A 13716-nucleotide genomic window follows, 5' to 3' on the forward strand; every position below is an offset into this window, starting at 1 on the left:
CTTAGTCCTGGGACAATTGACTAGCAGAATGAAGAACGATATTAGCGAAAAAACAGCCTAATCAGTAACTTACTATTTATACACTGTACAGATCTGCGTAAAAATGCTGCAGATTGCGTTTTGCGGAGGAAAGCATGTGTCTCTTGCCCTTCATCCTTGTGCTTTTCTGCAAGACGAATGCATTGAAAACCCCAGCGAATATAGTTAAAACGTTTCCCAGTTGTGGAAGAAAAGACCAAGGGGCAGTTAAAAGGCAGATTTGAGCTTTTAGATTTCATCAAATATGAAGTATAAGAGATCCAATTTAATTCAGTAGGTTCACGAGGAAATCTCAAGAAAGACGAATTTTCTCGATAGGATACGGTAAACACCATACCGGATTATTTTAACAACAAGCTACCCACCAAAGTATGACAAAAGCTCAGAATCCATTAAAAGGAATGGGGAAGATATCTGTTTTACTATTTTGTGTTCCCACCTTTGTTTACAAACACAAATTTTGACTTGGTAATTTTACTCCAGTAGGCAACGTAGGTTTTGTGGATCTAGACTGTAAATTGAAACTGGGCCACAGTCATGGGGATATGTAAAATCATATATCAGGGGAGGCAAACTTGTTTAAAAAATATAATTTATTGACTGAAATACGGAATATTGACCAATTGCAAAGATCCTGGTAACTTTGGAATATAGGACCGTAATGAAGTAACTAGGAAATAAAAATTTTGATGTGAACAGAGTATACGGCTTCTTCACTGCGGATATAGGATGCGAAAAACGCATCCCATTGCGTTTTTCACAACGTACTTGTCTGTGTGAATTAAATGTTTTTCCTTTTTAACTTAATAAATCAAACATTATTAAAACTTTAAGGAATAAATAACAGTTAAATATGTTAAACTGTCAATCTATATTCATTTGCTTTGATTCAGTAAAGTGAAAGTAGTCTTCTAGTTGTCAGAAAGTACCGGCGAGGGGGGGGGGTCTCATCCCTACCCATATTGATTTCTGCTCTTTTCGAGTTTGGCTCTCTTATTTATTATAATTTCTGTTCGTTTCGGCTTTCGTTGATTTTTTGATGGTTATTTGTGGTATTTTTTAGCTTGGAAGATTACTTGATTTTATTTCTGCTTATTATTAATTTAATAGAGCTCTTTACTTTTCTTTGAAAAATTTGTTCTGCAGAAAAAGTATTTTTTAGTTAATTTCTGTTCATTCTTTATTGACATTGTTTTTTCCGTAAAAAAGAAAACAATATTTTAAATCTTTTCAGTTCTTTTTATAAGACTCCATAGTTTGGCTTTTTTCTTCTATATTGTTTCAACAATTTTTAACAACATACATCCTTTAAAATCGAAACAAAACAGCAATGTTTACTTTAGCTTTATACCTCTTCATGTTGACGGGAAAAATAATAAAAATTAATACCTTTCCCAAAAAATTGCACCCATGCTCGTTGAAAGCCTGGATACACTAACGCTATTTTGGCTAAGATAAACTGTAAGAGCAGAAGTAGTAATAGTAGTAGCCCTGAAAATTTTCAACTTAATACCTTCAGTTGTTTTTTGGATATTCCTGAGACTTCTTATTGGTAACCAGCATACACACTGTGCCTTTTAATTTACTTTTAAATCAATATTTAATTTTAAAGTATAACAAAAAAATTACATAACTATGGTGGGTTGACATGCCCAATACCCCTAAAGACATAGTTACTGGACCTTTCAACTATCCTGATTAAAATAGCTATCACAGAATTTTGATTGGATCTGTTTGGGAAATTAATGGCTCTGGGAAGAGGTTATGCTTGGCTTCCAATCACTTTTGACGCTTAAAAGCACTAGAAATTTTAGTTTCCCATTGGATTTACTCCTTTAAAGGTTCGTATGTTACTGCTAGCTATAACAGCCCTTCACTGCCCATGATATTGCTTATGTACCGTTTTGAAATCCAGCCGGTAAATAGTTTTAATTTAATTCAGACACTCCCTAAATGTTTCCTAAAACGTTCCCTTAATACACTTAGCGTAGCTAGTAATAATAATCGTAGTTGCAGCATTAATAATAGGCGTATAGTTCCCTCTGGCTAGTTCAAATCTGCCACAACTTACCCTGAAAGGTCCAACTTAATAATGTAAGCCGTTCTTAAGATATTGCTGTGTCGCCCTTTTGACAACCTATATGTTCATAGTTCGTTTTGATTTATTTCAACATCCGCGCATAACACATTTGGTTTTTCCATCATCCCCCTCAACGCACTCTGAAAACATCCACTTAATAATATAATCTGCTCCTGAAGGATTGCTGGTACGTCCTCTTGACAACTTGAATGCACACAGTGTGTTTCGATTTGGTTCAATACTGTTTCAATATTCCCCAAAATTTCGTATTGATATCTTTTGCTTTAGTTGGTGCAGTAATAGTACCAGCAGTAATTGTTGTAACAGTATCAGCAACAGTAGCAGTAGAATTAATATTAATAGTCTTAGCTTAGTATTAGTAGCAGTGTTAATACTAGTAGTAGTAGTATGAGTAAAAAGATGTATCATTAGAATAAAAATATTGTCAATTTGGTTGGTTCGACATCTCCCACAACAGCCTCTAAGTTCTGAATTTCACACACACCAAACCATTCCTAATACAACGATGATACACCCTTTTGACAACCCGCATACAGATGGCGTGTTGTGGTTCGGTTTACCTTTCCCTCTCAATATTCTATGAAAATTTCACCTTCTTACCCTGAGCCGAAGTATTAATAGCAGTCACATTAATAGTATTAAAAATTTCAAAAAAAGTTAATAGTATTATCAGTATTAACACTAGTGCTAGTAGCAGAAGTAGCATCAACATATTGTCTACTGGGCAGTTGAACATCCCCCTCACGTAGTACAGGGAGTTTCAACTTAATACAATTAGCCGTTGATATGACAATTTCCATGAACCCTTTTGATAACCTGCTTATTCATATGCTTTCTAAAATTTTTATTTTAATACTCTTAGCCTTACAAGTAGTTGCAATAGAAATAATAGTCATTTTAGTAGTCGTAGTAACGGTAGTAGCAGCAGTATTAATAGCAGCAGTAGTATGCACACGTTGCCTTTTGGTCAGTTTAACATCTCCCTCACGAGAGGCTGGAAGTTTCATCTTGATGCGGTAAGCCGTTCCAAAAATATTGCCGATAGGTCCTTTTTGACCCTATTTTGACGCTCTTTTCATCTTAATATCCCTAGCCTTAAAAGTAGTTGCAATTGAAGTATTATCGAAAAGCTACTATAGACCAGATTACTGGACATGAACTAGTACGTAACGTAAAGCCCATCAATGACAAGTGGTATATCAATATGGAAAAGTCTGCTAAGGAGGACTTCTGCTCGTCAATCCAGAATGTAATCTCCGGTACTACAACAAAAGTGGTTTCCAAGCGGTTTTTTGGTATATCGCGTAATATTCCTAGCGATGTTGATATTACGGTACTCGGAAGCCAACACGGTATCAAAGATGTGAAAAGATTGGCCCTATCTAAGTCTGTGAAACTCAAATTTTTGGAGTCTTTTGCTCAATTTACTTTTTTTGAGCATGGCCTCAGTGTGGGCTATGAAATATTTCCTGTTTACGAATATAAGAACCTACCCAAATGCTTTTTTAAATGCCAATCACTAGACCATTTGCAGAACTCCTGTCCCAGCGTTCTCCCAAAATGTGCTCGCTGTGGAGGGCTGCACATATCAACAAAAGATGAGCCATGTACTGCCGATCCCAACTGCGCAAACTGCAGCCAGAGACACCCTGTCTACAGCATTTTTTGCCCTGTTATTAAGGATCTGAAGAAGTGCAGCTCTATCCGATATAAATGGCACTAGAGATAAGGATTTTATTATTTATGAGTTGTACGGTTCCTACGATTTTGTATGGCTCTAGGAGCATCTTCTCACTGCTTCAAGTTTGAATTTTTTGCATCAAAGTCAGCATCATACTGTGTTCCCGAGTCCAGCAAAAGGTACTGGCAGTCGCCATTCCGATGGACTAGCCTGTCTCTTTAAACGGGACATTCATTTACCCTGCTCAGTAATATTCTACTCCGATGATTTTTTTTTTTGGCTGTGCGCGTTGGCAGTATCGTATTTATAAAGTCTTATCTCTCATATGAATGATACTTGATCAGATTCTTGACTAAATTCGCAAAGGCTTATGGTCTACTGAAAAATCTTTTGAATCAGGTATTATCAAACTCTTTTCTTCCATCATACCACGTGGTGCCCAAATCCGACAAATTTGTTCATCACTATGGAAGTACAAATGATATTGACTATATTATTTGCCCACCTGGTATTATCTCTTCTTCTGCTTCTGTTCGAATTAACGAGCAAGATACCGACCACATGCCGATTTCAACGACATTTACAATGGATATTGATCTATCGGAAACCAATTGCTCGTGTCCAATTTTATACGACCATTTCATCCATAAATACCTGTTGTGCCCCTAGGACATAACTTACAGGCCTTGCCCTCAGGTTCCTGGGAGTTGTGCCTACCTAGGTGCCAAAAACCCAACTAAATGGCTTTCTCAAAGCTTCGATCGGATACATTTGGAAAAAAGAAGGTGGGGAGGGTCTAGTTACCCTTCGATCACTTTCGACTCTAAAAAAGGGAACTATAACTTTCAATTTCTAATCAACTGACCTTTCTAAAAAGTTTTTACGATCTCCCTTTCTTAAAAATCTTATTTTCCCCGGGTGTATAACTTAAAACTCTTACCCCACGCTCGGGCAATCGTCAATCCTAGAGGCTTTGTTATATGCTCTTTGTGCCCCTAGGACATAACTTACAAGCCTTGCCCCCAGGTTTTGAGAGTTGTGCTGACCTTGGCGGCATTGTTATATGATCTTTTGGCTGTTTTGAACAAAATGGTTTTCTCAAAGCTTCAATCCAATACATTTGGAGAAAAGAGGGTGGGGAGGGGCTAGTTACCCTCAGATCACTTTCGAATCTAAAAACGGGAACTAGAACTTTCAATTTCTAATCAACTGACCTTCCTACAAAGTTTTCACGATGACCCCTTCCTTAAAAACCTGACTTGCCCTGGGTGCATAACTCAACACCCTTCCCCCATGCTTGGGCGTTCGTGTCAATCCTGGAGGCTTTGTTATACGCTCTTTAGAATTTTTTGAAGAAAATGAGTATCTAGAATTTTGAACGGATACTTTTGGGGAAAACAGGGGGAAGGCTTGTTGCCCCCCCCCCCGATAACTTTTTACTCTGTAAAAGGGGAGTAAAACTCTTGAAAAGGGGACAACTAGAATAACCTATAGCCCTTGCATTGATGGCTGTTGTGGGGGGGGGCGACATTCCCAAAGACGTAATTGCTGGACCATTCAAATACGCTGAACAAAATGGATATCTAAAAATTTTAATAGGATATTTTCGGAGAAATGATCGCCGTGGGGGAGGGAGAGGCTGGTTGCCCTCCATTCACTTTTGACTTTTAGGTTTTGACTTAGGCACTAGAAGTTTTTATTTCCAATCGAATGAGCTCCTTTCAAAGTTTCTACGATAATTCCTTCTATACGAAGTGCTTTTGTCAGGATAAAAATACGTTGTGTCCAAATCACTCTTTACTTAGGCAGCGCTATTACGCTCAGTTCACTGTCAGAGTTCAAAAAGTAAAGAGCTAAACCAGTTTTCAATTGAATTGGATATAGTCCTTGCTGAGAATTTGATGAACTTGCGTGAATAACCAAGCACATATTACAAACGTGAGTACTTTTGGGGCGGCAAATTGGAACATTATGTTATTGATATTTGTTAACTGTAGTGTCTCCCCCATTGTGACTGAAGATCGTAAAATGGCAAAATACAAACCATTTGATCTTTTCCTAGCTTCATTTCAAGGATACCCCTTATTGCCACCAGTTATTATCAAAACCACCAAAGACCAGAAAAATCAAGCTAGATATCTAGTCTTTTGCTATGGCATCCACTCGGAGCATAATATAGGTGAAGCACATATCCGCAACTGGAATGACCATTTTAAAGAAGCTTGTGCGAGGACAGATAAAGATGTAAATAAGGCTTTTGAAGAGCAGCGCTTATCCCCTGATATTTTCAAGACTCTAATTAAAACCTACTTATCACTACCCGCTAAAACTAAGGGAAAATCCAGCCTAGCACCGTTAACTCCAGCTTCTGCAGCAGCATCAACTTTAAAAGAAATGTTGAATGAAACTGAAGAGGAACTAATGAACACTAAGTCTAACCTAATGAATGATATTTCTCGTGTCGTATCAAATACAATGGAAGATCGCGTAGCTTCGGAAATTATCAGTGAAAATATTGTGAACGAAGTTTGAATAATATTACACCCTAGTTAAAATTAAATTAAAAAAAATTCAACTGAAAGTAAGGAGCAACATTAAAACTTAAAACGAATAGAAATTATTACGTGTATGAAGGGGGTTGCTCCCTCCTCAACACCTTACTCTTTACGCTAAAGTTTTTTAGTACGAAAATATTCTCTAGACCATTTAATCCCGGTGAAAATTTACCCCAGACAATTACCCTTAACAACTCCACAGGCAAAATTGAAACGGAAATGAGAAAGTAAGACATTTAAAAGGAATTTTGTAGGGGAATTCTGGCAAATTACCCCAGTGTGGAATTTCCCATGACAAGCTAACCCTCTGAAGACTTCCCTCTCTATAAAAAATTCCCCTATGGAAAAAAACAGCAAAAAATTCACACCACACCCTAAAATGTATACATACTTCATAATAACAAATAATATATTTTAAAAATGGGCAAGTTTTATGACTTAAATACTTTTCCCTGGGGCTGTGGGGAAGGGTTATGTTATATCCAAAGGCATAGTTATTGGGCCTTTCAACTATGATGAGCAAAACGGCTATTTCAAAATTTTGATCGGATGACTTTGGGGAAAAAGGGGCGGGGGTCAGGCTGCCCTCCAATCGTTTGGTAACTTAAAATGGGCAGTAGAAGTTCTAATTTCCGTCCGAATGAGCCCTCACCCGATATTCGAGGACCAATGGGCCGATACAATCACCCTTCAGAAAAAAGAACAAAGAAATAAACACGCATCCGTGATCCTTCTTCTGGCAAAAACCATAAATTCCACATTTTTGAAGATATAATCTTGAACCCCCTACAGTAGGGTACTCTGACATATTGAATCTGATCTTGGGATTTTCATTAAGATTGTTGTACTTTTAGGGGATCTTTCCCCCTTTTTAGAAAATCGGGCAAATTTTCTCAGGCTCGTACCCTTAGTTGGTAAGATAAAATTTGATTAAACTTACATATTTAAAATCAACCTAATGACCCGATTCTTTTGATATATCTGTTAGTAAAAAAAAATTTGTTTTTTAGAGTTTCGGTTACTATTGAGCCGGGTCACTCCTTACTTACAGTTTGTTACTATGTTTGTGACAAAAAGTGAACTAATGTGTGAATTGTGAAGTGAAGACTCCTGGAGGCCAGTTGGACTTTGGATCTAATGCTGGGTTTCATTAGAATGCGTAGAAAGCATAAAGCAAGGCTTAGCCTAAAAAATATATACCCTTTTGTGAACATTTTTGGAGGACCTGTGACCCACAAGCTCCATCGAGGTCGTCATGAAAAAGCACCACTGTTGCCTTATGTACTATTATGTACTTATGTACTTATGTACTTGGAGGAACTCCAAGTATAAATAAGTATGGGATCAATAGAACCAAAAGACTAAAGAGTTTGAGATTCACAAAAACGGGGCATTATGTCCCGTCTCTCTCATAAGCTTAAAAATAAAATTCATATATTTTAATGGCCAGGTAGACCCAAGTAGACTATATTGCTTTCAACAGCCAAAATTGGAAATTATCGGTGGAAAAAAAACGTTTCTAAAACTGGATTGTCATGGTCCAAACTCGATATTCGTGTCTTACACAAGCACTTACAGGACTCCAGGAATTCAGGCATAATGAGCGAACCCTAAGAGCTCCTTGCTGATGGAATAACCTAGACCTAAAATTGACTCCTTTCCTGCAAATCTCCATTTTAAGCAGTGAGGGGCTGAATCTTCGAGAAATAATGCTACTGGGGCTGTAAGGGTGGTTTCAACCCTAAAAGTATGCTTATTAGACCTTTCGACATTTTTGAGCAAAATCACAATGTGGATTTTTTTTTTCTTTTTTACATTACCGTCGGAGTAATGAGAGTTGGTAGTAGAAAAGAATAAGGTAGGGAGGCTGTTTGCCCTCCAATCTTTTTGACCTTTATAAAGGGTACTAGTAGTTTCTTTTTCTAATCAAATGAGCCATATTTCTGGTTCTTAACCCCACCCTTTACATGATATTTAGCTGGGATGAAAGATTTCGGTCTTTTTCGGACCTAATTCGGAAGGACGGGGCATTATTTCCTTCTAATTTTCCTTCTTTATTGAGGTTCCTTTAGCCAAAATGACCAAGGATATGAACTTTTAAAAGATTTAGACATTGTTTTGGTACATTTTTCGCTAATTTTTTGGGAGGATACTCCTCAAAAGAAATTTGTACATTTATTTTCTCTTTGTCTAAGAACTTACGTTTATAAGTTTTAGATTTATCAGGGTCAAAGAATATTTGGCCTATTTGTGACACCCAGCCAGAAAGTTTCGAGCTTCTTAGAAGATACCACTTTAAATATTGCGAACAATTTATTAAATCTGGAAATTCAAAATTTAAAATTAGATAAGACTCACAGCGTTTACTTGATAAAAAAAAAAAAATGCCAAAGCATCGTTTTCGTCGAAAAAGCTTATCAAATAGTCGAAACATTTGAAGCACTTCGCGTTGCCCAAGCCACCTAAATCTGCTCTTCACACTGTTTCAGTTTCTAAATCCCTAAATATTTTTGATTATTTTTAGTTAATTATTTTTTTATATTTTTTATTCTTAATTTTTAATTCTTTTTAATTATCAAGTATTTTGAATTGATAACTCCTAAATATTTTCATTATTATATGCTGTTACCCAAGATTCTAGTTAAATCTGTTTTGAATTTTCCTCGACTAAAATCACATGTTCTAAAATTAATACAGTTTAAATATTTATATAGGATATAACCACAAAGATTAAAATTGATACACTTTAACCACATCCGGGCTATGCTTTTTCCAAACTGAGATTTCCTTCTTCATTTCTCAAATCTAAAAGACAATGGACTTATCTTGCCTTAAGTGCAGAAGATCTGATACTCTAAAACATCAGGAACAGATAAGCCGTGACATAGATCGTCAGTTGTCAATAGAAAGAAAAAAGTTGGATAAGGAAATTAAGCTGTTATTGTTAGGTAAAGTAGTCTACTGGTAGTAGCCGTAATTAAAAATATCTGGTTTTAACCTCTCCTCCTCCAAATGCATAAAACTTTAGTTGTATAATAGACAATCAGAACAGTAAAGAAATTATTGGTCATTGATTTTTAATTAAAATCAACTTGATGGACAGTGATGAAAAAGTTGAGAGCTATGGCTGGTTGGAAAGCACATGGGCTATGGCTGGTTGGAAAGCACATGGGCTATGGCTGGTTGGAAAGCACATGGGCTATGGCTGGTTGGAAAACAAAAATCCAGACAGATAGTCGGAGTATGAGGCGAAGCTGGCATAAGCCTTTTCCAAAATTATATGAAAATGATCTCATTTGACGTGTTGATAGTTAGTCTATCATCCACCCATCTTAGGGCAGAACTAAGGTTGATAGGCATGGAGCAAGGGTAATTCAAACGGTCTATCAGTTCTATAAGCCATTGGTAGGCAATTGGAGACTCCAGATAAAATGTTTCCTCCATAATAAACTTCCCTCTTCCGATGTTACAATCTGAATCACTATCCTTTTTTCCACTTTTATCGCTTTAGTAACTTTAGAGATAGGGAAAATCTTACCAATTTCATTCGAGGCAGTGATTAGATACGCTATGGTTTTGATAAGTGACTATGTTACCTTGAATGTCAGAAATCGGTGAATGTCAACGTTCATTGGTGAATGACCGAAATAGTTTTTTTCTGATTTATATGTAGTCAGCGTTGCCAGTCAACTTTTTCAGTTTTATGCAAGATTTAATGGTGATAGGGTAGGTTAGGCTCTTAACCCTTTTCTAAGATTTATAACATACTTTAAACCTAACCCAGCTTAACCTAACTATAACTTTAATCATCAAAGCTTGCATAACACTGAAAAGAGTGATACACAAAGCTATTTGAATCCAAGCAGAGAAAAAGGTGTTCGGACATTCAGCGGTGAATTTCACATCAATAGAATTTTGGACATTCACAGTAACGACTCTGTAAAAAGTCTGTCATGGAGGAAAAATGAATGAATTTAGAAATGGTTAGTCCTTCTTATCAAAGCCAAAGTATATGCCATATAGACAGGTTCAACTGAAAACGAAACATTATCGCTTTTTTTTACTACTAGCCACTTAGCTAGCGACTAGTGTATTCATCTAGGTGGTGAACTAAAGTATAATGATATGATTGGACATACAATGTTGATGCAATTTTATTTTAACTAAAAGATTTTGTATCTTTTTGTTAACTAAAATTTAAAAAAGAATGATGATAATATTATTTCATCTTGTAAATTTGATATGTAGCTTAGTTGCGTTGTTGCATTTGTATTAATTTCGCCAAATTATAAATTGCTGTTGTACGACAAACCATAGACAGTATATAGGCTAGTGACTAGCCTATATGCTGTCTATGCTCCTTTTTCGATAAGAAATCGATAAATCAGGTTAAAAAAGAGAAGGAAACATCCCGAGGACCCAAGCCTCAAAGAGACCGAATGCAAAACGTATATTTTAATGAAAAAAAATTACATTACACCTAGAGGTTTTGCCGAAAAGAATAATTTTTGGCTGTCTTCCTTCATGCGTAGAAGGTGTCCCAGCCATCTCAGTCTTCCTCTCATTATAGGTTTATAAAGTGGTATAGAACAACATTTTCACACGCTTAGCTTACTGTTCAAGATACGGTCCGTTAGACGGGTTGTCAAAACAATCCGTTGACAATTCCACTGGAAAATACCTAATAAATGCTGCGTCGTTCGGACCCTGCGTATCTAATCCTCCTACGTCGTTCGGAGCGCACACGTTTCGGAACCATACTTCACCACTGGAATGGCTGTAGCTTTCAATATTCTTACCTTGTTCTTTTTTTCCAGGCCACTTCTTATGGAAGGAGTTATCATAGAAATATCGGAGGGGGCTCATTTAAAGTCAAACTCATAGTTTTATTGTCCTTTTTAAGACTCAAAAGTTATCGGAGGATGACCATTCCTGCTAATATGCCCCCAGGGATGGTGTCCCGTCCCACGACTGCACCTGGGGCAAGGGCAGTAAATTATGCAAGTTGCCGCTTCTTTACACCTATGTTTATTAATGGTGAAAACGGTCAATTTTATCCTGGATCTCCAAAAAGGCTAAGGCCATTTAGTTTAAAGATCGAGTGAATGTTAAGGGGTACGTTAAATTAAAAGAACACTCTATTTATCCAGGTGATCAGAAAGGTGTACCTTCAATATTCCAGGAACGGCAAAGGGTATTAAGTTGAAACTTTCAGGGTATGTAAACTAGATCAAAATAAGCCATGTATATCCAGATTTTCAAAAGGGCTTATGGGCTAAATTTTATGGCCAGGTAAGGGTGTTAATTTGAAAATTTCAAGGAATAGTGAGGGAACGTTGAACAAAATTGAACGATATTGTGTGCATACAAGTTGTCAAACGCGCATATCTGCAATGTCTTTAGAACATCTAAGATTATTATACTGAAACTTTCTCGGAATGTTGAGGGGAGTTTTCAAGGTATACAAAAGATATTTTGTGCATCCAGGTTCTCAAAAGGACCTATGCACTATGAAACAATAAGCTGTATGAGAAATTTGGTTTGATACCCCTTTCTAAGGCTAAAATGAAAGAAAGGATAAGATGTCTAGGTCAAGTTTGCCTAGTGATAAGAGCTCGTTAGTAAGTATTTAAAAAAAATAGAGTTTCGTGGAAGCTCCAAAATAAGAAGCTATGAATAGATTTAGCCGGAGGAGGAGCACACACAGCCACAGGTGGCTTTGTACTGTAATGAGTTGTTAGCAGTAGTAGCTATAAATTGGGAATAGGTAAAAATTTAATAGTAAGAAATCACCTTCTGGACTCTTATTTGGACTCTTATAGTTTTATTCAATCGAACCCAAATTTTTCGAAACTCACGAAAAGTTAGTGTCCCTTATGGGGACCAAATTAAAAAAAATTGTATCAGCTGAAAGTTAGAGGAACATTAAAACTTAAAATGAACATAAAATTAGCACGTCTATGAAGGAGGGGGTGACCCTTCTTCAACCCTTGCTCTAAACGCTAAAGTCTAAAGTTCTTTAAGAATACTTCTCGTTCAAATTCAACGGTTCTTGTATTTTAACAATCTTTCTTAAAGAATTTTAACCTAAAATCGGACTTTAACTTACAGATTGAGGATGAGCACCCTCCTCATAAACGGAATAATTTCTGCTCGTTTTAAGTTTTAGTGTTGCTCCTTACTCTTGGTTGAAAAAATGTTTTCTTTATTTAATTTGAGACCGTTTTTCGAATCATGCGAGGAAATCCCCCGTTCCCCGTGTAAAATTTCTCCCCCACGATTCCCTTTGAAAACTTCCCCCCGACATAAATATCTTCTTAACCCCATGGACTCCCCAGCCCACCCGCAGACATCCAAATACCCACCAGAAAAATATCCGTACATTTCACAATAACAAATAATATATATAAGCAGCGGGGAAACTTCATTCCTCACAGATCAGGTCGAACCAGCCGTAACATCAGTAGCTATTTATCAAATTCCTAGCCCTTGAAACATATTTTGGTATTATCTGTAATCATTAACAAATGCAGAATAATGTGGTCTTCAGAAATCTTGATATTTTTGATTATACTACGTAGATTTTTAAGCTCTGATTCAAATTCTTGAGACTTCCATACAATTTTTGTACTACTCAGACACTTTTACTTTAGATTTGCCTGCAATGTCATAATTTACAACGGGCACCAAATTCAGTAATTTCTAATCAAATAGAAATTAATTAAATACTTTATTTTCCACAATAGAATACTTCCCAAAGCGTTTTATATAGCGGCTCAGCAAAAATGATACATTATGTTTTCAGCAAATTACTAGTCTCGAAGTACTAGCTTGAGCTAACTCGAAGTCTTATAAATGTAGGGAAATATCCAAAGTTATTTTTTTCTAATTTGAATGACGACAGACATTGTTTTTCTTAGAGTAATAAACATATGCTCTGTTCAGGTAAACTTGGTATAGCATGGATCAGCCAAAAACCCCTATAAAACTCCATTAAACAAAGTTATGCTGAGTAAAATGAGCCAAGAATTCTATTGACTAGGACGATTGAGTTATGTGAGAACTAACATAACATATTATATGCACATTTATTTTGCCACTTAGCACAAACAAAGAAATAGAAATCTAAAGATTCAACCCGGCTCGGAAATCCAAGTCTCAATCCATGCTCGTATCATCTAGCTCTATCACAAGGACGAAACTTCTTCAATGTCCTTGGGAAGGGGGCAAAGTTGGAGCCGATTTTTCCAAGTCAAGTGAAAATGACCAAGTGAATAATGAAAAATGAGTTATACAGTACCACAAAGGCAAAGGTATACTAAAGAGTATTAATCTGTTTC

General features: G+C 36.4%; 2 protein-coding genes across 2 annotated transcripts in view; one reads left to right on the forward strand and one right to left on the reverse strand.

The window, feature by feature from the left end:
- The window catches only part of LOC136028546 (uncharacterized oxidoreductase YjmC-like), a 584142-nt gene that overhangs the window by 279400 nt on the left and 291026 nt on the right, over positions 1-13716 (reverse strand). The window lies entirely within an intron of this gene.
- LOC136028333 (guanine nucleotide-binding protein subunit alpha-11-like) overlaps positions 9178-13716 on the forward strand; it is a gene marked incomplete at its 3' end in the record, with an annotated part of 41719 nt that continues 37180 nt past the window's right edge. Inside the window, 1 exon segment of the mRNA XM_065706115.1 lies at positions 9178-9324. Within this exon segment, the coding sequence (XP_065562187.1) occupies positions 9192-9324 (133 nt within the window).

The sequence above is a fragment of the Artemia franciscana genome, chromosome 6, assembly GCF_032884065.1.
Source record: "Artemia franciscana chromosome 6, ASM3288406v1, whole genome shotgun sequence".
NCBI classification, from domain to species: domain Eukaryota; kingdom Metazoa; phylum Arthropoda; class Branchiopoda; order Anostraca; family Artemiidae; genus Artemia; species Artemia franciscana.